Source organism: Populus trichocarpa, chromosome 4 (assembly GCF_000002775.5).
Source record: "Populus trichocarpa isolate Nisqually-1 chromosome 4, P.trichocarpa_v4.1, whole genome shotgun sequence".
NCBI lineage: Eukaryota > Viridiplantae > Streptophyta > Magnoliopsida > Malpighiales > Salicaceae > Populus > Populus trichocarpa.
The window spans coordinates 7,757,567-7,784,960 of NC_037288.2; the positions used below are offsets into that span (position 1 = coordinate 7,757,567).

The 27,394-nt window shown below is 33.7% G+C and overlaps 5 protein-coding genes across 6 annotated transcripts; 3 read left to right on the plus strand and 2 right to left on the minus strand.

Moving 5' to 3' along the window:
• The first annotated feature begins 5,425 nt into the window (after window positions 1–5,425).
• Window positions 5,426–9,729, plus strand: LOC7493538 (uncharacterized). 2 transcript variants are annotated; one of them, XR_002981539.2, is made up of 10 exons: window positions 5,426–6,108; window positions 6,234–6,371; window positions 6,754–6,942; window positions 7,413–7,550; window positions 7,638–7,759; window positions 7,919–8,051; window positions 8,138–8,267; window positions 8,351–8,430; window positions 8,512–8,675; window positions 9,153–9,310. XR_002981539.2 is itself a non-coding variant. In XM_002305823.4 (10 exons), the coding sequence occupies exons 1-10, from the start codon at window positions 5,557–5,559 to the stop codon at window positions 9,378–9,380; spliced, it is 1,845 nt and encodes a 614-aa protein (XP_002305859.4). In that variant the 5' UTR covers window positions 5,430–5,556; the 3' UTR covers window positions 9,381–9,729. The 2 variants fall into 2 exon arrangements, 1 of the variants encoding a protein (XP_002305859.4); XM_002305823.4 differs by having other exon boundaries at window positions 5,430–6,108; window positions 8,541–8,675; window positions 9,153–9,729.
• An 8,456-nt stretch (window positions 9,730–18,185) lies between these two features.
• On the plus strand, window positions 18,186–18,778 carry LOC127905186 (histone H2B). Its single transcript, XM_052452031.1, has one exon. The coding sequence runs from the start codon at window positions 18,186–18,188 to the stop codon at window positions 18,627–18,629; it is 444 nt and encodes a 147-aa protein (XP_052307991.1). The 3' UTR covers window positions 18,630–18,778.
• LOC18097593 (AAA-ATPase ASD, mitochondrial) lies at window positions 18,415–25,796 on the minus strand. The gene is made up of 2 exons (XM_006384109.3): window positions 23,784–25,796; window positions 18,415–18,523 (listed from the first exon to the last, which is right to left on the minus strand). The coding sequence occupies exon 1, from the start codon at window positions 25,794–25,796 to the stop codon at window positions 24,252–24,254; it is 1,545 nt and encodes a 514-aa protein (XP_006384171.3). The 3' UTR covers window positions 18,415–18,523; window positions 23,784–24,251.
• On the minus strand, window positions 18,827–20,584 carry LOC7493537 (AAA-ATPase ASD, mitochondrial). The gene is given in 2 exon segments (XM_002305158.4): window positions 18,827–19,540; window positions 19,543–20,584. Coding segments are annotated over 2 exon segments (1,545 nt in total). The 5' UTR covers window positions 20,539–20,584; the 3' UTR covers window positions 18,827–18,991.
• Window positions 23,352–24,038, plus strand: LOC18097592 (histone H2B). Its single transcript, XM_006384108.3, has one exon. It carries the CDS (start codon window positions 23,440–23,442, stop codon window positions 23,887–23,889), a length of 450 nt encoding a protein of 149 aa, XP_006384170.3. The 5' UTR covers window positions 23,352–23,439; the 3' UTR covers window positions 23,890–24,038.
• Window positions 25,797–27,394: the final 1,598 nt, after the last annotated feature.

A 27,394-nucleotide genomic window follows, 5' to 3' on the forward strand; every position in this document is an offset into this window, starting at 1 on the left:
CCAAGCCACATGATTATCTAACATGTTATCGCCTCAATACTTTTAAAAAATCTTTTTTTTTTATTTTTATAAATTAATTCATGCTTTTGCTGGTCAGCTATATTTTCTTGAGACCAATTAATTTATATCAGGTTAGTTTTTTAATAGCGGAGTCCAAAATTCACGCGGGCAAAGAATTATTTCAGAGAATTTCAAATTTTACCTGTTTTCCCGAGTTTAATAATATTAGAAAAAAAAAAAAAAAAAGGTCTTCATGCTTTTAGCGTGTTTGTACATGGAGAGAGAGTGATAAAAACTGGTCCATTCCCGCGGCAGAATGTGAGCGATGAGTATATATCAAAAAGAAAGAAAGAAAGAAAGAGACTGCCTGTGTCCCTTTCTTTGACACCATGCTGGATGACATGACCTAAGAAAAGATTGTACAACGTAGCCTTAACGCTGTCTTACAGTACAATATCAAACCTATCAACATGTTTCTCATGGGATTCTCACAACCTAACACAAAACAAAATATCATATGTCTGCGTGGTGAGATGTGTGTTTCCATCTATATGTTTACAACGGATGTTATTTTTTAAAATATTTTTTATTTAAAAATAAATTAAAATAATTTTTTTATTTTTTAAAATTATTTTTTATATTAAAATAATCTAAAAATATATAAAAAAATCTAACTTTTAATAAAAAACAGGTTGAACTGCATAGCCAAACACGCTCTAATAAAGCTACTTTGGGTTTGTTTGAGATTGTGGTAGTAGTTGCGATTTAAAGTGTTTTTCGTTTAGAAATGTATCAAAATGATTTTTTTTATTTTTTAAAAATTATTTTTGAGATCAGCACATCAAAATGATCTGAGAACATAAAAAAATAATTTTTAGCAAAAAAAAAATTTAAATTTAAGGGAACACGGTTTCAACATGGTATGGTTCAACTAATCAAAATAGGATATGGTTGACCCAGCCCTGGTCTGAGCCAAGTTCTTTTTAAAAAAATAATATATAATTTACTTATTTTGACATGATAATCTTGTCAAAACTTGATTTAATTTTTTTTTAAAAAAACAAATCTTCAAACAATGTTGTTTTAATATCATTTAAATTTTTTTTTGAAATAATATTATTTGGAATTTACTCATTATGACCCAATAATAATATCCTGAAATTTGATTAATTTTTTTATCATCTTCTTTTTAAAAGAAAGGGAAGGTTTTCTTTCTTCTTCCCTTTCCTCTTCTTGTAACTCACCTACCTACTACCTGCCTCCGAACTCCAAATCACTCAATTTCATGGTCACGGGTGATGTCATAGCATAGAGATTTTGCTAGTAATGTTTTAAATAATTATAGAGAAGCATGTTTCACATTTTATATAAATTTAAATGTATTTTTTTTTGACAAAAAATAATTTCAAGTTCTGCAAACAATATATATATATATATATAAAATTAATGTTTGGAGAGTCAAAGATATAAATATAAAATAAATTGAATGGTCAATAAACTAGATTCCTTGAATGAAGTGATGATGTCATAAGTAGATGATTGTAAGGGTGGTCTTCGTTAATCCTACGGGGTGGGGCCCTTAGAAGTTAATAAAATTGCTGATTAGCATGAGGCAACCTAAAATTTTCCATGATGATTGGGGTGGGGTCTCTGTGGACTCTATGGGGCCTCCGGGTGGGCTCCACAACCAGCAACTAAATATTTAAAAATAAAAAGACCCTCGTTCATATCGGATCTTCTTATATTCCCCATTTACCCCTCGCAGCCTCGTCAAATTACAAAATGGGATTGCAAATATTTGATGATGGGCAGAAAATAAAAGTAAAGAAGGGATTTCTTTCTTTCTTTCTTTCTTTCTTTTTCTGCTGCTGCTGTTGATAAGTATCGGAAAAGGAAATTGATTTGATTTGTTCCTCTAATTGAATGATCTAAGGTGTCATGTTAGGGTTTCAATAATTTATTACTCCATGGAAAAATGATTTTCAAAAAGACTTTTCATACTAAAGTCTTGATAATACATAGATATGTGGATTTTATAAATATAGTATTAAATAATGGGCGTGGCGTCTTAAGACAAAAAAATAAAAATAAAAAAAATTCAATGCATGCACGAGAATTTTTTATGATTTATTTGTTCGGATAATACTACTCCTTTTTTGTTTTTGCAATATCTTACTATTTTATTAAATTATGTATTTCTTGAAATTAAATAAAAAAATCCAAGCATCCACCTAATATATATATCTCCTTGAAATTATTGTTGTATTTGGCCAACTAATTAAATAATATATTAGCATAGTAATTCGATAATTATAATATTTATCTCCTTGAAATTATTGTTGTATTTGGCCAACTAATTAAATAATATATTAGCATAGTAATTCGATAATTATAATATTTAGTTTTAATTTAAACATAAATTTAAAAATTATTTTAAAAAAGACATTAAAAAAATCAATCAAATAAATAATAATAATAATAATAATAATAATAATAATAATAATAATAGTCTAGGTGTTGTGGCTTAACTCGTCAAACTTGTGATACTTGTTATGGATTCAACTGAACTCAATAATTTTTTTTCTTAAATTTATATTTAACCTATATATATATATATATATATATTTAACAAAAAACCTAGACGTGTTGGCCTATGGCCTAGTGCCCTGGGCCATAGTAATGAAAAGCTCAGACGCGTTGGTGGGCCTTTAAGCCTAGACTTGTGTGCCTGGGCTTAGTTTTATTTTTTAATTTTTTAAAAGGAGTGAATGACATGTTGTTTATCCTTTTTTTTTAATAAAATACACATATGACACATCTCCCGTTGAGACAGACAATGTGTCATCTGCAAGCATAGATTTCAGCCACCAGTATGACTACTGAAAAATCAAGACAATGTTTTTTCAAAAAAAAAAAACTCGGTTTTCAAGTTATTTCAACCTAAAAACATCTTACTACCCACAAACCAATCTAACAACTAAAAATTACCTAAAAATGATCCAAAAAAATCAAAATCAAACCAGTTTAGATTTAACTTTCTCAACTTGGATTTGCTTTTCAGGCAACATTAAGACTCCAAACAACCACTATCAAGCCTTTTTTATCGCATGGAACATGTGGACATAAAAAAAACCATTTTGGTGGTAAAAATGGTAAGAACGGTGACTTTTTTTCTCATCATTGGAATTTAGCAATCTCTCTCTCTTTCTCATTTCTCTAATCAGGGACCGGAAAATAATACAAATAAACTTTTACACCATAATTAAATTTGTCAAATTTAAGGGGACCTGTTTATTATTTTAAAAGATTGAGAATCTAAGCGTATTTTTCTTGAAAACTTTGACACGCAATCCATTTCTGACATCTTTTTTATTTCGGTCTTTATTCATTTAAATTCATAATTTTTTAAGAAATCAAAAGTAATTAACTTTTAATTTAGGATCAAATCACTTAAAAATTAAAGTTTAAAAATCAAAATGAAAAAAAATAAAAAATAATTGGTGAATTCACAATAACATACGTGTGTGTGTGTGAACATTATCATATACGGTAAAAATACCACACGTTTTAGTATTTTCTGTAACTATAGGTTTTTTTCTGTAACTATAAAAAAAACCTCCATGCTATTGGTATTTCTATACATTATTACAAGAAGGTAAAACAACTTCTTCTATCATAAGATGTCCATTGACAATGTCGTAATGACGACAACAACTTTGTTTTTATTTTGAAAGTCAGTTTGATTTTATTTGATAGCTATATTTCATGACAATATTTCCAAAAGAAAACAATTATTGTCATAATTGCATGGGATTCAAGATTTTCAATTATAATACAGTTTCAAAAATCAGACAGCCGACCGATCCTGAGATTGGATCTACTCTACAATCCCACCAACTTTGCTATTGACCACTGCATGATTTTGTCAAATTAATCAAATACTGTTAATTAAATAATATGGTCAACAACCTAATATGTCGTGGCATCTCAGGGATATTTAGTACAGCAGTAACAAATATTTTTTAAAATGTTTATTTTTAAATATATTAAAATATTATTTTTTAAAAAATTTAATTTTAACATTACAATATTAAAACGATAAAAAAACATAATTTTTTTTTTATAAATATCCATTTGAACTGTACTTCCAAACAAAGTTTAGAATCAAAACTCAAAAGTTGTTAAATGTTTTTTCATTTGTATTTTAGAAAGATAATATCTGAATTTATTCATTTCAAGAAATTTATTTCCCTGATATCCCTTGAATTTGAATATTAAAAATCCTATTTATCACACATAAAGAGAAGATGTAATAAAAAAATAAATTTCCTTTTTTGTGTCTATATTACAACCGTATTAGCATTGAAATATTAGTATCTAATATATAACAGATTGTTGGATTTGAATTAAATCAATTCCCTTTTTTTTTTTTAATTATTGTTGGATATCAATATTTCATTACAGCAATATTGGATTTCAACTTGAAAACCAAAATGGAGCATCCTTTTCGTGTAACGCATAAATAGTTATATACTAGCAATATCAACATCCATTTTGATCGGATTTAATAATTTATATTGATGTGATTTTTGAATGATAATATATATATATATATATATATATATATATATATATATATATTAAAATCCTTGGGTATTTAATGGATGGGACCCATACGAAATTCTTGAGAAAGACACATGCACTGCCTTCTTTTTCTGAGAACGACTCATTGTCTTGTCGAAGCAAAGAAAGCATTCAAGCCATTATCAATGAAAGCATTAATGCACTTACTGTCATGCTCAAGAAAACCAGTGAAACTAATCTGAGGGGTGCAGTTTAATTAATTAAATTTTAAATATATAATTATTAATTTTAATATTTATAAAACTAGTTAAAAATATATATAAACTGATTCGAATATCTACATTAATTATTAAAAAATTACTGGACTACCATATAAGTGGGTAATGCGATTATGGAAAGAAGAAGCAATTTTCTTGCCCCTAATAAATTCTTTCATGGGCTCCTTTGGCAGTCATTTTTGCCAAGTTTGCAGATTTGTGTATCCAAAACTTAAAAAAACAGATTTTTTTCCAGCTGAAAATTCCAGTTTTGTTTTTGAAAAAATTAAAATATTAATTGTGTTTCAAGAATATTTTTGAAAAAATTAATTTTTTTATTAATTTAAATCATTTTAATATATTAATATTAAAATAAATTTTAAAAAATAAAAAAAATTATTTCAATATATTCTTGAATAAAAACAACTTAAAAATTTATATTAGTTATTTAGTGTAAAAAAAGAGAAAAGGCTGTGCCTGCCAATAGGAATTCCCAATTTAAAATATTAATAATAATGGCATTCAGCGTAATTTACTTACCAGAAAAGTCCAAATGCCAAACCCGAAATATTCTCGCGTCCTTTTATCACCAGTGACTCCCTTCTCTGATCCTCTCCTTCAAAAACCCGACCCGGCCTACCCCGCTCTCTTCACTCGCCGTTGAAAACTAAACCTCCGGTTCTGTCGCTCCGTTTAAACTGCTGTCCCTTCAATCATGGACGAGAATTCAGCTCTTATAGCACAACTTCTCATGGAAGATGAAATAGAAATGAGAAACGGTAACGGTAACGGTAACGGTAACGCTAACGCTAACGCTAACGGTAGCGTTAGCGGTAAAGATCAGAACGACGGCGGATGGAAAACAGTTACGTATTCAAAACGAAACAAGAAACAACAACCCTCGAAAGTCTCGAACTCGTCGGAGAGTTCTTCCTCCGATCACCAGCGATCTAACGGCGTCGGCGGTGAGAAAGCTGATGTGTTTCGGTCGATTGAGAAGCAATCGGAAGACCGGCGCCGGAGGATTGAGGAGGAGTGGCGGAAGAGAGAGGAGGAGGAGAGTGGTGAGAGAGATGGATCGAAGCGGCATTCTGATGAGGATGATGGAGAGAGTGAAGATGGAGGTCATGGTGGAGACGGTGGTGGTGCTGGAGAGGAAGTGAAGAAGGTGAAGAAGCCGAAGGTGAAGAAACCAAAAGTAACGATGGCGGAGGCGGCTGCGAAGATCGATGCCGGTGATCTAGGCGCCTTTCTTGTTGACATCACTGTAAGCATTTAATTGTTTAATTTAAATTTGATTTTTAACCAATCCATACATGCTGTTTTTTTTTTATAAAAAAATAAAAGATTCTCTTTTTCGTTTTTTTTGTGATGTCGTTTTGTTGGATTTAGGCGTCGTATGAGACTCAGCAGGATATACTGTTAATGAGATTTGCTGATTACTATGGAAGAGCATTTTCATCAGTGAGTTCAGCTCAATTTCCTTGGTTAAAGATCTTCAAGGAGTCTCCTGTTTCCAAATTGATTGATGTAAGTTTTTTCTTTTTAAATATTTTTATCAGTCTAATTATGACTAAGGTGAAATTATTTTTTATTACATAAATATAATATCATTTTTGTTAACATGTTTTTTTTCTTTTTCTTTCAAAGATTGGGTTTTTATGGAAAAAAGTATTAATGTGTGCGATTGACTTGGGATATAATGCTATAGTTAGTCTTTGTTTGTTTGTCCTGACATTTATGTGTGCTAAGATGTTTAGGTACTGACTTTGTGTAATTCATCTATATGATGATCTAAGTTGGATCGATCGGAATTGATTCACTTTAAGTGTGCTCAATGTGATTTTAATGAATTTTGTATGTTCATAACCATTTCTAACATTTTATTTTAAATTATTGCTTTTCTGAGCAGACCCCCCTCGCACACATCTCTCAAGATGTTTTCAAGGCATCAGTTGACTGGCTTGGCCAGCGATCCTTTGAAGCACTTGGGTCCTTTGTGTTATGGTCATTGGATAGAATTTTTGCTGACCTTGCAAGTCATCAAGGAGTTGCCAAGGGATCCAAAAAGGTGGTCCAGCGATCACCATCTAAGTCTCTGGTAGCTTTCAGAACTACTCTTTCTATATGATTTCTAAATACTTCTATGCTAGTCAACACTTTCATTCAAGAGTTTCCCCCCCCTACTATCATGTTTTGTTTAAATTTCATCCATTGAGTCTTACTTTAAAGAAATTTTATCTGGAAATCAACATTTTGAAGGTTTTAGAAAAACATAAATATGAGTTTCACACCCTCAATTTCATTTATATTCTTGTCAACACCCATTTCTTTCCAGAGTCTTTTCAGCAAGTCGGATGACTCTTTCCTGTTTGAAAAATGTTTGGAAACATGCTTATTTTAAGGCTTTGTTTATTGTTAGCACACCAGCATGAACATTAAAGGTTTAGCTAGTACACGTTACATACCTTAAGTTTTACTAATTTTCATGTGGTTGCTGTAATAGTGCTGGGTATAGATTGTGTTTTTTCATCCAAGTAACCATTTTATTGATATATTGATGAGTTCCAGGTTGCTATATTTGTGGTTTTGGCAATGACGTTACGACGCAAGCCTGATGTGTTGATCAATTTATTGCCGGTAATTAGTGAAAATCCAAAATATCAAGGACAAGACAAGCTTCCGGTCACTGGATGGATGATTGCTCAGGTAAGCTGACCGCTTAGAATTCCCAGATATGTGGTTTCTTCTCTTAGGAAAATAAATTTTAATATTTGGAATTGTATCTTGATTTAGGCGTCCCAAGGAGATTTGGTTGTGGGATTATACACATGGATTCGTGTTCTCTTCCCTATGCTGAGTGGGAAATCAAGCAGTAATCCTCAATCTAGAGACTTGATCTTGCAGTTGGTTGAGAGGTATCATTGGGATTGAAATTAATTTCACACTTCGTATTTGATGCTTGTGTTATTCAGATCTTTGAAATTATTGGGCAGTTAGTTATGGAATATAAATTTTCAGTGTTTATTTCATATTTTTTTCTGACTTCTCTCTTTCCCCTTTTTTGCTTGGATTAGAATCTTGTCATCCCCCAAAGCTCGTACAATTTTATTAAATGGCGCTGTTAAAAAGGGTGAGCGCTTAGTGCCACCTTCAGCTCTTGAACTTTTGATGAGACTCACCTTCCCAGTTCCTTCAGCTAGAGTTAAGGTGGGTGTTCTGGTGCAGCATTTTTAGCTAGATTTTGGTGGGTATTTTAGGTCCGAGGCAAGTTTTGGTTGATTTTTTTTCCTTAGGCAACTGAGAGATTCGAAGCTGTTTATCCAACCTTGAAGGAGGTTGCTCTTGCTGGTTCCTCAGGAAGCAAAGCAATGAAACAAGTTCCGCAGCAGATATTGAACATTGCAGTCAAAGCCACCGGAGAAGGTAGCCAAAACTCAAATGGGCATCAATTGATTGTTGCTCTCCATAAATGTACATCACAGTCTGATCAGCAGTGCTTTCTGCAGGTAGCTCTGAACTGTCTAGGGAAGCAAGTGACATTTTTATTTGGTGTTTGACACAGAACCCTAATAGTTACAAACAATGGGTAAGCATTTTCTTATGTAATTAAGATCTTAATTTTAAATTTTAGACACTTCGCCGTTGTTATATACATCATTGGCTTTAGTTTACTTTGCATGAATTACTTGGAAACAGGACATGTTTTATCTGGATAATCTTGAAGCAAGTGTCACTGTTTTGAGAAGGCTGTCTAATGAATGGAAGGACTACTCGGTCAAACATTCTTCTCTTGACCCTGTGAGGGAAACTCTGAAGAGTTTCAGGCAGAAGGTAACATTTTTAATTCGTATGCATATTTACTTACAGTAATGTATCTATAGTATTAAAATAAAGGTTTCAGGTCATTGGTACCCTTGTTAATTCTTTTCTGTTATTGTCTTAGACAAGCCCTGAACTGTAAATAAATTACCATTAGGCATTTCAGGTTGGTTGTTTGTGAATTTGGTTAACAGCCCTCGTGTTTTCTGAATTCCTCTTTTTCCTGACAAGGGAGGAAGAGAAACGAGGTGGCTTTCCTCTCATTGCTCCAGGCACTTATGTTTTTCTATATTTATTACCATATTTCAAGTATCAAATGATTATTACAGTCACTATAACGCGTATGGTTGGGACCCAGATAACATGTCTTAGTTGCTGGTGCACCTATTCTAACTCACAGCTTCAGCTTGTACTGACGATCTTATGCCAGCTGTTTATCATGTGACCATCTTGTTATCTTTAACTTGGTTTATGCTGTGTTTTTTATAGAATGAGAAAGCATTGGCAGAGGAGGAAAATGCAGGGGACTATGCATCCTTGAAAGAAGCAGACAAGTACTGCAAGGCAATTCTGGGACGACTGTCGCGAGGCCATGGATGCATAAGAAGCCTGTTTATTGTGTCAGCTGCTCTGGCTGCGGGAGCTGTTATCATATCCCAGAAGGAATACTGGGACTTGCAAAAACTCTCCGCAATGCTCAACTTACCACCCTCCTAAGTTCGTCATGGAGGTTCCCAGCAGTGAACGGCTTTCATCATTGCCACTACTGGTTATGTCCGGCTTAGCGCAGTTCTTCCCGACGTTCCATTGTAAAATGGGCAGAGTACGAGGAGTCTTATAATGCAAATAGGAGGCAGCAATAGCAAAATAGTGGCCAAAAGGAGTTGGCTGGCACATATCACAGAATATTGGTCTGTCTAGTTTTCGGATTCAAGCCAGTTTTTAATAACTAGGGTTTGCCCTTCGTAATAAGTAATTTATATGGTTTGTGATGTTAGATCATAAAGCTGTGTAAATGCAATCTTGGTGTGCTTGGAAGCATAATCAAATTATTTTTGTTTTCTTAGTTGAACTAAATCAAAATTCACTAGCTTTTGGTGGCAGATAATTTAGGTCCTAACTGTGCGTGCGTGTGTGAAAATATATAAAATTATCTTGCCTCATCTTAGATCTAAAGAAAAACTGGTAACATGTGGAGCAGATTCTTCCCTTTTCTTCAGAGATCAACGAGAAAGGAATTAAATACCTGGGCGTGTTCAATAACTTGTCTAAGAAACCCTTCCTGATTGTGCTATGCTTTAGTTGAAGCTTGGAGCCTAACTACAAAGGCCCAAAATTACAATTCCCTTTTCTTTCCTCTTTACAGGATTGATTTTAGGGAAGAAATAAAAAACATTTCTTTTTATTTTTGTATTTTAAAAGTATTTTTTTTATTTTTTTTACTTCAAATAAAATATTTTTGGTGTTTTCAGATACTTTTTATGTTCATATATCAAAAATAATTTTTTAAAAATAAAAAAAATATTATTTTAATGTATTTATAAATAAAAAATATTTTAAAAAGTAACCATTACCATTCTTAACTCTTTTGTATCCAATAGCTTTTAGTTTCCTCATATTCAAATATAATATGATGTTTTTTTTTTTAATTTAATGGTGTGAATATCATCAAGAAAATTTGTATGCCAATTGATTCTAAGTTTTTTGACAGATGTTTTTAGGTACTGGTATTTTTTTTTTAAATCAAGAATAGAAGAAATATCCTTAAACCACTTGATAAAAAAACAAAAGAAAGAAAAATAAGGAGAAGCTAGCCGCTTTCCAAATTCCCCTTGAATTAGGCAAATAGGGTGGGTGCTATGTCTTTGCTACTATTCTAGATATTTTTTATTATTATTTATGTGGGGGTATTCGGGCCAGCTTGCGCATACCTCGACTAATTCTCATAGGCACAGAAATTAACAACCAGGTAAACCTCCAGTGACCATCAATATTAGCAACCACAAGGCTCAAATCTGAGACCATAGGGGGAGCAAACTCCTTGGTCTTAAGCTCTTACTATTGAGTCACCTACTAAATGGTTCTATTCTAGATAATTTAAACATCTAAGATGGTGCCAAAAGTATTGTAGATGAGTAGTGGATGGTTGATTGCCAATTTGCTATTTAAGATGAATACCTAATCATCTTAAGATGTTTTCATTTTTGCCGTTCAATTATATTTTTTAAAAATTTATAATTTATGTTTTTATATTGTTTTGATGTGTTCATATCAAAAATAATTTTTTTTAAAAAAATTATTTTAATGTATTTTCAAGTGAAACATATTTTAAAAGTAATATCTACCACAATCTCCAACATGTTCTTAGCAACCACAAAAATCTATCTTCTCTTTCCCTTTCCTTTTTAATTAATTAAATCCAAAAACATTTGATTTTTTTTTTGTAGATATTAGATGTAAAAATCAAAGAGCTTATCTATTATGAATCCATTTTTTATTCAATTGCTTTTTGTTTATGAGTTTGCTTGAAACTGGAACTTCTCTTATCAAATTACAAAGAGATACATTGCCAGCTTACCAAAGAAACTAATGAGTTTTCTTAAGAAAACTGAACAATGAAGTAGCTAGACAAATTGTTTTTGGCACTAAGCAATATTTAAGCTTAAATAGCAAGTATTTACCCGCAATCCAAAACCCAAAACCCGAGTTGCAAGTTGATCACGTGGGAGTTGTCAGTTAAAACTAATAACTATAATTTTGCACTTATTTAAATTTTCAATAATAATTAGACCATACAAATGAAAATTGATTAAGTGTTTTACATTTTTTTTATTTTTATTGTATGTGTTAGATTATTATTTGTTTATTTAGAATAGAATGACAATTAATGTCATTTAAAATGTACTAGATACTAATATTTGTAATTGGTGTCAATAATGCTTAATATGACTGCATCTAAGAGTATTATTGCTGATTTGAACCATGAAAACAAACTAAGTGACAAGAATTATGATGTTTAGCATCATAAGATTGAGTATCTCCTGGAAGAGCAAGAAATGCTGGAAACAATCACACAACCGATGGTTGAACCTAAGCAAGGAAACACCTCTCAGCACAAGCTTGATATGGAAGCATATCAAACCTATAAACGCAAGGATTGTGTAGCTCGTAGTTTGATGTTGAGTAGCATGAGAAATGATATAATGCTGTGTTTTGAAAGGCATCGTTCAACTCAATCTGTTTGGGACGCGGTAAAGATTTAGTATGGAGAAACTTCCACTACTAGACTTCGTCAGTTAACCCTCAAATTCAATGGTTATAAGAAGCGCCAATATCGGATGATGAGGCAACATCTTACAGTCATACCTAACATGATCAGTGAATTAAGGGATGTTAGGCATGGGATGACTGATGAACAATAAGTCCAAGCAGTTATCCGCTCTTTGCCAAGCAATTGGGAACACATGCGTGTTAACCTTACCCACAATGACAACATCAAGACATTTTATGATGTTACTCGTCATGTCGAACTTGAAGAAGATCGACTTCACGCTGAAAAGCCTATAAACGAGGCCTTTATATCTGAGACTAAGATGTGTGACGCATATGGCTCTAAATATTAAAAGGGTAAGGCTAAGGGTCCCAATTATGGCAAGAGAGGAATAGAAGCAAATAATAGTGGACATAAGCGTAATCATAAAAAATATGGCGGTAAAAAAGGCAAGAATCAATTGTGGTAAACCTGGTCACTTTGCTCGTAATTGCACTTAGACAAAGGTAATGTTTAACCAAAATCATCCCTCTAACTTATATGTTAGTAGTTATTTAATGCTTGCTGAATCTGTTCCTTTCTAGACTGTAAACTCAGGAGCAACCGACCACATAACAAGGGATCGAACAACCTTTGTGGAATTTCATCGAATTCCAAAGGGAAGTAGATACATATACATGAGGAATAATGCATCCGCTGCTGTGCTTGGGATCGGTACCTACGAATTGGATTTATGGGGCGGTCGCACACTTTATCTTCATGATGTACTCCATGCTCTAGAAGTTCAATGGAATCTTGTGTTTGTTCTTGCTTTACTCCAATTGGGCTTTAATATTGCGTTTATTGGTTGTTGTGTAAAAATATATCTAGATAATATTTTTTATGGTTCTGGTTTTGTATTAAATGCTTTTATGGTGTTAAACACCGTTAATGTATCTATTAATTATGATGCTTCAATTTATGTTGTTCAAAATTCCAGCACTATTAATTATAATAATATTATAACTTGGCATGCTAGATTATGACACATTGGGCAAGATTCATTATATAGATGGGCAAGATTCATTATATAGATTAGCAAGAGCTGGTCTTTTAGGATCACTTACCAAAGAGGAATTGTTTGTTTGTGAGCATTACTTTGCTAGAAAAGCAATTACATTACCATTTGGCAAAGCTAAAAGAGCTAGTAATCCATTACAACTTATTCATTCAGACATTTGTGGCCTAATGAATGTGAGGCAAGACATGAAGGAAATTATTTCATCATATTTATAGATGATTTTACACGGTTTGATCTTATTTATTTGATCTCATATAAGTCTGAAGCATTAGATTGCTTTATTCGATACACAAATATGATGGAGAATAAACTAAGCACCAAGATCAAAGTTTTAAGAACTGATCGAGGACGTGAATATCTATCTGAACAATTTAAAAAAATTTATGATGAAAATGGTATAACTAAACAGCTAACTATTTCTTATACTTTACAACAAAATGGTGTAGTAGAAAGGAGAAATATAACCCTATTTGGCATGGTTAGGTCAATGATGGCGCAAGCTAACTTACCAATTTTCTTTTGGGGAGATGCATTATTAACTGCTGCTTACATACTTAATTGTATGCCCTCTAAATCTATCTCATCCACCCTATATGAACTATGGAATGTCGTCAAATCTAATCTAGGTTATTTGCATCCATAGAGGTGTGCAACTTAGGCCCCATTTGTTTGCTGGAAAGTAGATTCCTTTTGGAAAGTGAATTCCGGGAAAATGAATTTCGGGAAAGTGAATTATTTTCCAATGTTTGGTAGTATAATGGAAAATAAGTTGGAAAACACTTTCCAGTGTTTGGTTATGTTATGGAAAATGAGCTGGAAAATAACTTATTAATGTTTTATTTTTTTCAAGTTTATTAAAATAATGAGGAACAAATCTTAGAAATTAAAAAGTTGAATGAGAATGAAATTGAAAAAAAAATATAATTTCATAAATTATCTAAAATAAAATAAATAATAATCAAAATAATAGACATCAAATCTAAAAAATAAAAAAAATTAAAAGATGAAAAAATTAAAATAATAATAATTAACATTTCATAAATTATTTCAAATAAAATAAGTAACAATCAAAATAATAAGGACCAAATTTGATAGATAAAAAATTTCAATTAAAAAATGATAAGGGAAAAGCAAATAACAATTATAAAAATAAGGACCAAAATTAAATATAAAAATTAAATTCTAAGGGATGAAATTGAAAAACAAATATTCAAAACAAAATATATATAGTAATCAAAAGTTTGAGGACCAAATTTGATATAATCAACAAATAATATGACATTTTTAAATTTTTCACAACTTCCGAAAAGTGTTTTCTGCCCAAAATAAAAGGAAAACACTTTCCTGGAAACCAAGCCAAATTTTTCTTTGACTGGAAAGTGTTTTCCGTTGACCAACTTTCCTAATGACAAACAAACACAAGAAAGTCTAGAAAGTGGTTTCCTGAAAACCACTTTCCGGGAAACAAACACAGCCTTATATTCACAATACTTTTCATGGATATGGGAAACTTGGCCCTAGAGGGAAGAAGTGTATCTTTATATTATATTCTGAACATTCCAAAGAATTTGTATTTATTGGTGAAAAAGCTGATGGAAGAGTGACGGAGATTGAATCGTGTGATGTTGTATTCTTATAAAAGGTTTTTCCAAAAACAGGTGAGGTTGAAAAAGATTTTCAATTATATGAAATGAAAAATCTAGATTATGGCGCAACAAGCCATTCAGTAAAGGACTTAGATGAAACTTTTAATCCTTCTAGAAATAATGAGAGTGATATTTTATCTATTCCTACTCTCATGGAGCAAGATCATGAGCAATCTCAACCTCGTAGAAGCATTCGTGAACCAATTCCTCATCATCGATTTGAGATTGAAGGGGAAGCATTCATGATTGCTCCATAAGATGAAGAAAAGCCAAAAACATTCAGTTATGCTCTATCTGGTCCTAAAGCAAAAGAATGGATTTAAAGTTATGGAAGAAGAAATAGAGTCGATGAAAACTAATCAAGTCTGGGATGTGGTTAATTTACAGTCAGGATGAAGATCCATTGAAAATAAATGGGCTCGTAAAATTAAATGTAAGACGGATGGGTCAATAGAACGTTATAAGTCTCGACTAGTAGCGAAAGGCTACACTCAAGAAAATGGAATTGATTATGAAGATACATTCTCACCAGTTGTGAGTATTACTTCAATTTGCTTTATTTTAGCTATAGTTGCACATATGGACCTAAAGTAATACCAAATGGATGTTAGAACTGCATTTCTCAATGAAGAATTAAATAAGAAAATTTATATGGATCAACCTTTAGGATTCAAGACTAAAGGATGAGAGTGCAAAGCTTGCAAGTTTAAAAGATCTATATATGGTCCTAAGCAAGCTTCTAGACAATAGAACATCAATTTCATCAAACTATCCTTAATGATGGTTTTACAATGATGGAAGAAGATCATTGCATGTATTTAAAATGTTTTAATAATAGTTTTATAATATTGTCCCTATATGTTGACGTCATCTTAATAGCTGAAAATAGAAAAGAGATGATTGATACTACTAAAAGGTGGTTATCATCAAACTTTGAAATGAAAGACATGGGTGAAGCCAGCTATGTTCTTGGTGTAAAAATCATAAGAGATCACGCTAAAAAGTTTTTGGGTTTAACTCAAGAGAGTTACATAAAAAAGATGTATAAGCGCTATCACATACAAGATAACAAACCAACAAGCACCTATATTGATAAAAGCTTGAGCTGGAGCCGTGATATGTGTCCCAAGACTTCAGAAGAAAAGGAGAAAATTTCCATAGTACCGTATGCCAATGTTGTCGGTAGTTTGATGTATACAATGATATGCACACGTCCCGATATATGTTATGTCATTGGATTGGTTAGCCGATATCAATCAAACCCGGTTAAAAACTCTGAATGGCAGTCAAAAGGATCATACAAAGGCTTACAATGATTGAATAATGGATAAATGTCATTACTATATCATGTTATTCATTATTTGTTTTATAGAATATATTGTGAGTATTGTATAATACACTTTGTTAAAGTATATCATAAACTTAGATTGACTCACTCACATGAGCAATCACCTCTAGCATTTGTAAGGTGAGTAAAAATGAGACTATTTGAGTTTTAATGCTCCATAAGAGACTTAGGCACAATGAGAGCAATTTTAATTTAAAATGATTATTAAAATGTCACATTGGTTGGGACTAGGATGAGGTTCTTAAATAAAAGAATCGACATGAATGAATTCTCACCATTCATGTGTCTATTATTATGATTGAAGCTGAGTATAAATTATTCATTTGCCACTAATGACAATGAGCAAATGAGAATTTTTAATTTGAAGTCTATGTTTTTGGCAACAAGACTAAGACTCGTATGATGTATTTTCTCTAACAAGGAGAGCAACAACATACATTCTTTGTCTTCAGAAAAGAAAAGAGTACGCTCCATTATAACATGTATTTCATACTCCATGTGCTAACGACCATCACAGGAATAAAAAATGGATCCCTGCTTCTTTATTATGTGAGTCCTGAAGATCATATCTAAGATCTTAAAATCTTACCCTTTGTGACTTTTGACTATATCATAAGGTGATGTATAAATGATCGCTACTTTAGGAGTATATCCCATGGTCATGTAATGATTTGACTTAAATGAATACTCTTAGGAAAATGAGTTAATTCAGATCTAATTGATATGAGTGAGAAAGAAAAAGTAATTTTAGTTCTACACTTGTTACTTGTATTCACCGGCCGGGATCATATCACTTGAATAGATTTGATGTGATTTAGAATACTTGTAATTGTAAGGATGAATTGAGTATGAAATTATTGAGGGATTGAATTATATTCAGTCATGTGTAACTAAAAATGCTTGAGGTATATTAGTACTCTTTAAGAAAGAATTAATCATGAGGTTGATGTCTCCTATATGATCTATATTAGATTTATATATTTTGGAGCTCTTTTCACTGTGTGCTTCAGGTCGCACGGTCCGTTCGTCAAGTATGAATTTCTTGTGCAAGTTTGAAATATAATGTATTAGATAAATCTAGTCTTTCATGGGCGAGTGAGAGATGTTGGTTATTGGGTTAGACTTGGTCCGCCCATGAAGGATGAGCTTGGTCCAAGTATTTAGAGGAGTTACTAAAGAAAGTAACCGCTTCCTTTACTTATATAAATAGAGACATAACTCATATGAATATGAAAGTTTTCATTATTGAAATAATATAGTTCTCTCTTTCTCTTCTCCTATTTTGACTCTCTGTATTAACTTGACAAGATTTACAAAGACGTTTGTACTGTGGAATATCACTTTGGTTCTAGTAATTGAAGTGACACTGAAGTAATTGATCCAGGAATAAGAAAGCGAATTCTCACAAGTAAGTTTTCTTTTCCGATCTATACTGACCCTGGGTTTGGATAGCTTGGTAACGCAAAGGAATCATGATCTCCTCTGTTAATAGAGGTTTGATAAGCTCATTATCCTTCGTACCCGTTTTGAAACATGATTGAAACAATTTTTTTTGCTTAAATTTTTTTTTAATGTTTTTATATTATTTTGATGTGCTAATGTAAAAATAAATTTTTAAAATAAAAAATATATTATTTTAATATATTTCTAAGTAAAAAACAATCATCACCACCACACTCCCGAACACCATCTTTATTGTCGCATGAGAAGAACAATTACTAAACATGTTATTTAAAAAACGTTCGAATTACGATTTAGTCATCCCATGATAAAACTCAATTCTTAATTAATTGATATTTTTATTAAAACAATTGATTTTTAATTTTTTAAGTCAAATTAATTATCCCGTGAATACAACAATCATCTATGAAATGCATTTAAATAATTACATGTACCCAATAAATAATTCTTCTCCGGCTTTGGCTAAGATAATTTTAATTAATTTTCCATTAGACTTGTTTTTCCGCGTCAGCAATCCGCGCGAAAACGACGACCATCCAACTGCACTAAACATTTCTACCGTCGATTAAGAAAGTTCCCCAGACCTAATCCAATGGCACTAATTACCCACGTCATCGGTCCTTGTGAAATAGAAGTAACCAATCACACAATCCACCTCCTCTTTATATAAAGAAACAAAGAGAAATAAGTAGATAACCCAACACACAACGCAATCTATTGAAAAAAACCTCTGAAAATGGCACCAAAAGCAGAGAAGAAACCGGCGGAGAAGAAGCCGGCCGAAGAGAAGAAAACGGTGGCAGAGAAAGCCCCAGCAGAGAAGAAGCCGAAGGCAGGGAAGAAGCTCCCAAAGGAAGGAGGAGCAGCAGCCGGAGAGAAGAAGAAAAAGAGGGTGAAGAAGAGCACAGAGACATACAAGATCTACATCTTTAAGGTGCTGAAGCAAGTTCATCCAGATATAGGGATCTCAAGCAAGGCCATGGGCATAATGAATTCCTTTATTAATGATATTTTCGAGAAGCTTGCGCAGGAATCCTCACGACTTGCTAGGTATAACAAGAAGCCCACAATTACCTCGAGGGAAATCCAGACTGCTGTCAGGTTGGTTTTGCCCGGAGAGTTGGCTAAACATGCTGTTTCAGAAGGGACTAAGGCTGTCACCAAGTTCACCAGTTCTTGATTATCCATGTACTTAATGATGTTTTTGATTTGGGATTTGTTTCTTAATTATGCTTCAGGTGTGTGTATCCAGGGTTAGGGTTAGGGTTTCTGCTTGATCTCTATGTTTATTTCTATTGTAGAAGATGAAATACAGTAGTATTTATTAAATTCGTTGTTCGAAGTCTTCAAATCTGCTAGCAGCCTAGAAATCAAGGCTAGGATTGTCAAGGAAGTTTGGATTGTCAAAGAGTAGAAACAACAGAAATCTAGGGATTAAAGTAAGTTGTTCTTGTTGAACAATTATTTTGACAGCGCTGTGTTCCAAGTTACTTCGCAATCATATATGCCTAACGGTGTTCAGTGTGATGAAACTGTTCCACCCTAACCTCCAGCGATTACACCATTCTCTTTCGCTTCTTCTGCTGATATTTCGCCATTCTCCTTTGCCACTTGAGAAGATGTTTCGCCACCCTCTTTGTCTGCTTTCTCAGCCTTTGACACCGCTTCTTCTTCAGTTTTTTTCCTAGCTTCCTCCTTTGCAGTCTCAAGACCTTCAATCAATCGCTTCAAACAATCCTCCTCGTCTTCTTCATCTGACATGGGCATCAAATTCTCAGCAACATCAGCTGGGGTCATCTTTGTCTCCCCCAACAGCTCCTCAATTTTTCCGAACATTTCATGCGATTCGAGTTCTAAATAGTTCTTGGCTAGCACCTTGAACGCCTCAAAGCAGCAATATGACAACTCTATATGCTTATCCATCCTTCCTCTCCTTATTAGAGCAGGATCCAGTTTGTCCACATAATTGGTAGTGAACACTATGATTCTTTCTCCTCCACAAGCTGACCAGAGTCCATCAATGAAATTCAAAAGTCCAGATAAAGTAACCTTGCTGCCGCTTTTTCTTTCTTCTTCAGCCTCCTTTTTTTCTTAGAAACTGGATCCTTCTCTTTGTCTGACTGGTCGTCATCATCTTTCTCCTTCGTTTTCTTCCTCTGTCCTGTAAGATCAAGTGAGCAATCAATATCCTCAATCACAATGATAGACTTTCCGGTGGTTTCGATCAATAGCTTCCTAAGCTCGCTGTTGTCCTTAACTGTGGTCAACTCAAGATCATAAATATCATAATCCAACAAATTAGCCATAGCAGAAATCATGGTGGATTTGCCAGTTCCTGGAGGGCCATAAAGGAGATAGCCACGCTTCCAGGCCTTGCCGATCTTCGCATAATAGTCTTTTCCTTTACTGAATTTGGTAAGGTCTTTCTTAATCTCTTCCTTCTTCTTTGTTTCCATTGCCAGAGTATCAAATGTAGCGGGGTGCTCAAAAACCACATGACTCCACTTGGTAGATTTCCACCCATACCAATTCTCACTAGGATTGTTGGTGAAGAGCTTTCTCTGCCGGTTCTTCACAGCAATCAACTTCCCTTCTTTCAAAACATGTTCTATATATTTCTTGGTGATGACATCTCGATTACTTTTGTGGAACGTGAGCCTGTAATGCCTCCTCTCATCGGCTGCAGGATAAAAAGAAATAGATTGTGTTTTCGGGACAGTTTTACTCGAAGACCACCAGACCTTAACCCCATCAAAAACATCGGTAACTTCTTCGTAATCGTCCATGGTGAGGACCAAGGGCTCGTTGTTTCTGACAACATCAGCCTTGAGTCTCTTAGCATTCTTGGTAGAATTGGAGCCGAGATAACTCTGAATGGCAGAAAAGGCCTCGCTGCGCTTGAGACGTTCACTTGTGAATTCATGGAAGGTAACTTGGATGTAAGGATACGCATAGCTCATTAACTTCTGACTATATTTGTGAAGATAGCCACGAAGTTGATAAGGAAAATATTGCTCAAACATGACCCACGCAAGCACTAGGCCAGTAATGGCCGAGCTCAGTTGAGTCCATATTTCTCCAGTCATCATCGAGAAATAAATTGAAAGTGATGAGAAAGAGAATTGTTAAGAGAATGAAACGTGTTGATTTGTTCCTCAATCTCCAAAGTAGTAACAGGTTTATATAGCATCGGTAAAGGGCACATGAGTAAAGTCATTTTTTAGGCATGATTGTTGATTAAGGTGATCATATATTAGAAATTTCCCGCTAAATGTCTCTGTCTCTTTCATTTCCAAGTCTTGGCGAATACTCTTGCTTTTCAGATTGGCTACTTTTGATTATCCTATTTATCTTTCGCACACACGATACAATATGCAGTAAAAGGGGTACTTCTTCCGAGCAAAGAAGATGCTGGGTGGGTGGCCCCCGAAGCCTCCATCTTTGACTATAGTTATCAGATCAGCCATAGCTTTGATCGGGCTTGTTTTATTTAAAAATCGAGCTTCTATTTAACTTGAAAAAATGATTTTACCCGGAACTCGGATGATCTAGTATAATCTTGTAGAGATTTTTTTTTAAATTTGTTTTTTTTCCTAGCTAAGACTTTTTTTATTTATTTTAGCTTATATCGATATACATGTTTAAGTTGCTAATTCATATTAAAGTTAACTATGTAAATACTAGAAGAATGTTTTAGTTTTTTAATATGAAATTTGAAGACTATTAATATATATGTTCTATATTCACAAGAAAAAAATTGTGTTTTTTCAATGTGAAATAATTTTTGTTTTAATTTAAATACTTCAACTTAAAAAGATAAGATAATACATTTTCTATGTTATATAAAAAAACCTTTTGAAATAATCTTTTAACTTATATCCACACGGATTGTTTCTTAATTTTTTTATATGAAATATTGAAATTTCAAATATTTTTTTTTAAACTTTACCGGGTTGATCTAAGTTGATCCGAGTTAACCCATGTAATCCGGGATCCAGTCTCTTAAGCAGGTCAATCCCCGAACCGGGTTTGATAACTATTTCGTTGAACTCTATTATGCTTGTATAATTGTTGGGTTTGTGGTCCATGGTGTTGAGAGCAGGATTACCAAGATACAAGGGTTGAGAGGTTTTCTTTTAGTTTATGATACTGGGTGTACAAGAGGTTTTGCTGACTATAAGAACCGAGACTGACTTCGTGGAAGATTCATGCTAAACTTGTCTGTCTCCATATATATATGATGACCTCAACCTTGCTATGCCATGCATGTTTTGTTTTGAAACAGAGCCCAAACCTCGTCACCAAGACAATAATTAAAGAAATAACAATGGATTTTTGCTGTAGTCGAGCAACAAGTGGTGGCGGAGGAGCTGGGTTCGCCTCCCAACAATAACAACAACTATGATATTTTGGAAGTGGCTTCTTGAGTGTCCAAGGGTTAATTAGCATGAGGATGTTCCTGCTCAGCTACTGTTGTTGTTTCTTTATAATTTTATTGGTCTTCTCTGAATACGACGTGCATGATATGAACTCCATATGCATGACATAACAAGGTCGAGCTCCATATATCATAGAAAAAAACAAGTTTAGCATGAATCTTCCAACAAGTTTTAGTTCTTAAAGTCTTAAATGGTTACCTTTTTTTTTCCTTGGAGCACGCGCATTTTACTTTACAGAATAAAAGTTAATTATTTTTCTCCGAATTTTCTTAAATCCTAAAATACGTTTATTGACAGTACGTACTAGAAATGACTCATTAGCTAGACTATATCCCACTCCACTTAATTAAACAATATTTCTTGAATTTAACATGGTCTGGACTCTACATGCATGACATAATAAGGTCGGGGTTCGACATCATAGAGAAAAACAAGTTAACATGAATCTTCCAACAAGTGTTAGTTCTTAAAGTCTTAAATGGTTAATTTTCTTTTTTTTTGAGCACGCACATTTTACTTGATGAGAAGTGTCAATATCTTGTGGAGCCAGCCGTGGAAGCATATGCATTTCTTGGAATGTTCATCAATGAAACTATAGATAATAAGGTTAGGAAAACGATATGCGAGGAAGCCAGGAAGGTATGTTTTTTAAAGAAAATAATGAAACTGGTTAAGCATATGCATTTTTTTTTTTACAGGAAATCAAACTGTGTTGGGTTTTTGAAGATAAAAACAAAGATGTGCACAGTATCTGTAAGTTACCAAAGAAACTAGGAAAATTCAAATGCGAGCATCATCAGCATGGTAAATTTGCCAGTTGCTAAAGTTGGCTAGACAAAAACTAGTGATAGATTTCTTGGTATATGCGTAACATTTATCTGGCTGCTATAAATAAAAGGATCTTCAGGAATAGCCTTGATGATCCATGGGACAAATCAAATTCCAATCCCATCACTCCTTTCGAATCAGGAGATCCAGGATCTTTAGGCAAAGGAAGTTCAAGATATTAAACATCATCGTTGCTAGAGATTTGGTGGCTGTACAAAACTTTTGTTTAAAAGCTTGTATTCATCTCTCTGCTCTTAATTTTGTACCTTATACTATATGCTTGGTTTTAAATTATGCTTGAAAGATGCTATTTAAGCATTTCATTATTTTCCCTTTTATTTTTAAATTTCTAGTTTTATTTTAGATTTCATCTTGTTTTTCTTATTTAATTTAGGATTCTGATTTTCTACTTACAATTAAAGATAAATATTCAATAATAATATATAAATCATTGCTATAATTGTTGTTGAGATTTGTTTTGGGTAAAATTCCATCTTTCTTTGAAATAATTATCTTTGTTTGTTTTTTAGGCACTTTCAATGATGTTTATAGGCACTTTCAAGGTAAAAGGTAAAAAGAAAAGAAAAACTTCTAATTTAAACTCTTCTTATCGTATAAAATTATTTGGAATAAAAATCTAATATTATGGCCGGAATACAACAACTTTCACTCTTTAGACCAGAATCTAGTTATTCCTTTCACGCAATCTATTGAAAAAAATCTATGATAATGGCACCAAAAGCAGAGAAGAAACCGGCGGAGAAGAAGCCGGCCGAAGAGAAGAAAACGGTGGCAGAGAAAGCCCCAGCAGAGAAGAAGCCGAAGGCAGGGAAGAAGCTCCCAAAGGAAGGAGGAGCAGCAGCCGGAGAGAAGAAGAAAAGGAGGGTGAAGAAGATCACAGAGACATACAAGATCTACATCTTCAAGGTGCTGAAGCAAGTTCATCCAGATATAGGGATCTCAAGCAAGGCCATGGGCATAATGAATTCCTTTATTAATGATATTTTCGAGAAGCTTGCGCAGGAATCCTCACGACTTGCTCGGTATAACAAGAAGCCCACAATTACCTCGAGGGAAATCCAGACTGCTGTCAGGTTGGTTTTGCCCGGAGAGTTGGCTAAGCATGCTGTTTCAGAAGGGACTAAGGCTGTCACTAAGTTCACCAGTTCTTGATTATCCATGTACTTAATGATGTTTTTGATTTGGGATTTGTTTCTTAAGTATGCGTCGGGTATGTGTATCCAGGGTTAGGGTTAGGGTTTCTGCTTGATCTCTATGTTTATTTCTATTGTAGAAGATGAAATACAATAGTATTTATTAAATTTGTTGTTCCAAGTCTTGAAATCTGCTAGCAGCCTAGAAATCAAGGCTAGGATTGTCAAGGAAGTTTGGATTGTCATAGAGTAGTAACAACAGAAATCGAAGGATTAAAGAAACTTGTTCTTGTTGAACAATTATTTTGACAGCGCTGTGTTCCAAGTTACTTCGCAATCATATATGCCTAACGGTGTTCAGTGTGATGAAACTGTTCCACCCTAACCTCCAGCGATTACACCATTCTCTTTCGCTTCTTCTGCTGATATTTCGCCATTCTCCTTAGCCACTTGAGAAGATGTTTCGCCACCCTCTTTGTCTGCTTTCTCAGCCTTTGACACCGCTTCTTCTTTAGTTTTTTTCCTAGCTTCCTCCTTTGCAGTCTCAAGACCTTCAATCAATCGCTTCAAACAATCCTCCTCGTCTTCTTCATCTGACATGGGCATCAAATTCTCAGCAACATCAGCTGGGGTCATCTTTGTCTCCCCCAACAGCTCATCAATTTTTCCGAACATTTCATGCGATTCGAGTTCTAAATAGTTCTTGGCTAGCACCTTGAACGCCTCAAAGCAGCAATATGACAACTCTATATGCTTATCCATCCTTCCTCTCCTTATTAGAGCAGGATCCAGTTTGTCCACATAATTGGTAGTGAACACTATGATTCTTTCTCCTCCACAAGCTGACCAGAGTCCATCAATGAAATTCAAAAGTCCAGATAAAGTAACCTTGCTGCCGCTTTTTCTTTCTTCTTCAGCCTCCTTTTTCTTCTTAGAAACTGGATCCTTCTCTTTGTCTGACTGGTCGTCATCATCTTTCTCCTTCGTTTTTTTCCTCTGTCCTGTAAGATCAAGTGAGCAATCAATATCCTCAATCACAATGATAGACTTTCCGGTGGTTTCGATCAATAGCTTCCTAAGCTCGCTGTTGTCCTTAACTGTGGTCAACTCAAGATCATAAATATCATAACCCAACAAATTAGCCATAGCAGAAATCATGGTGGATTTGCCAGTTCCTGGAGGGCCATAAAGGAGATAGCCACGCTTCCAGGCCTTGCCGATCTTCGCATAATAGTCTTTTCCTTTACTGAATTTGGTAAGGTCTTTCTTAATCTCTTCCTTCTTCTTTGTTTCCATTGCCAGAGTATCAAATGTAGCGGGGTGCTCAAAAACCACATGACTCCACTTGGTAGATTTCCACGCATACGAATTCTTACTAGAATTGTTGGTGAAGAGCTTTCTCTGCCTGTTCTTCACAGCAATCGCCTTCCCTTCTTTCCTAACATGTTCTATATATTTCTCGGTGATGACATCTCGATTTCTTTTGTGGAACGTGAGCCTGTAATGCCTCCTCTCATCGGCTGCAGGATAAAAAGAAATAGATTGTGTTTTCGGGACAGTTTTACTGGAAGACCACCAGACCTTAACCCCATCAAAAACATCGGTAACTTCTTCGTAATCGTCCATGGTGAGGACCAAGGGCTCGTTGTTTCTGACAACATCAGCCTTGAGTCTCTTAGCAGTCTTGGTAGAATTGGAGCCGAGATAACTCTGAATGGCAGAAAAGGCCTCGCTGCGCTTGAGACGTTCACTTGTGAATTCATGAAAGGTAATTTGGATGTAAGGATACACATAGCTCATTAACTTCTGACTATATTTTTCAAGATAGCCACGAAGTTGATGAGGAAAATATTGCTCAAACATGACCCACGCAAGCACTAGGCCAGTAATGGCCGAGCTCAGTTGAGTCCATATTTCTCCAGTCATCATTGAGAAATAAATTGAAAGTGATGAGAATGAGAATTGTTAAGAGAATGAAACGTGTTGATTTGTTCCTCAATCTCCAAAGTAGTAACAGGTTTATATAGCATCGGTAAAGGGCACATGAGTGGAGTTATTTTTTGGCAGGATTGCTGATGAAGTTGATCATATATTAGAAATTTCCCGCTTAGTGTCTCTGTCTCTTTCATTTCCGATTGGCTACTTTTGATTATCTTATTTATCTTAATCGCCCACAGGATACAGTATGTCCTCGGGAAATTTAATTTACTTGGTTTGTACGTCTTATAGCGAAAGGGGTACTTCTTCTTCCGAGCAAGGAAGATATGCTGGGTGGGTGGCTCCCGAAGCCTCACCTTTTACCATAGTTATCAGAAGTGGCCCTGCTTTGACTGGATTTGTTTTATTTAAAACTTGAGCTTGTAATTAACTTGAAAAAAACTATTTTATTTGTTAGTTCAACTCGAAATTCGGGTATTCTGGTAAAATCTAGTAGATATGTTTTTTAAAATATGTTTTTTTTCTTAGTTAAAACCTTTTTTTTATTTTTTTAATGGTTTACTGACCCATATCAAAATTAACTATATAAATACTAGAAAAATATTTTATTTTTTCAATGTGAGATTTGAAACTCATTAACTTATATACTCTATGTTCCAAAAAAAAATTATGTTTCTTCAATGTGGGATAAAAAACTTTTTTGATTTAAATATTTTAACTTAAAAAAATAAGATAATACATTTCCAATGTGAGATAAAAAAACATTTTGAAATAATTTTTTAGCCTATATCCATACGGATTGCTTCTTAATTTTTTCACTCGAAATATTAAAACCTCAAATATTTTTTTTAACTTTACCGGGTCAACCCGTGTGACCCGATACCCAACTTATTGGCCGGGTCAATCTCCAGACCGGGTTTGATAACTATGCATTTGAACTTTATTCTGCTTGTATAATTAATTGTTGGGTTTATGGTCCATGGTGTTGAGAGCAGGATTACCAAGATACAAGGGTTGAGAGGTTGTTTTTTAGTTTTTGACTAGTTACATGACCCGCGCGATGCCGCGGGTCAATTTTTTTTGCATAAATAATATCAAAAAAAGCTAAGATCTAAAAGTATTAGGTCTTTTTGCAAAGCTATAACCAAGAGTCTTGGGTTTGGCTGCAACGCCTGACCCAAGAGTAATATTTATAATATTAATAATAACATTAAACTTGCATGACTCAAGTTTAAGTGAGTCTGACTGCAATACCAGACCCAATAGTCTTGGATGTGGGTCTGGCTGCAAGGTCGTGTAATAAAAGTGTGATATTTAAATAGATTAATTAAAAAGAAAAAAACAAAGAAAAAAACCAACAGGAAGAAAAAAACTAATGAATAAATAGAAAAAAAATTGAACATTAACAAACTAAATTAAATGAAAAAAATTAATTAAAAAGGAAAAAAAACAAACAAAAATGCATAAGTCTTTTCACTGCGGACTGCACTGTGCAGTCCACAGTCAAAGGCATAAAAACGGCAAATAAAAAAAAAGAAAAACTAAAGGCATCAGTCGATAACTAAATAGAAAAAAATTTAATATTC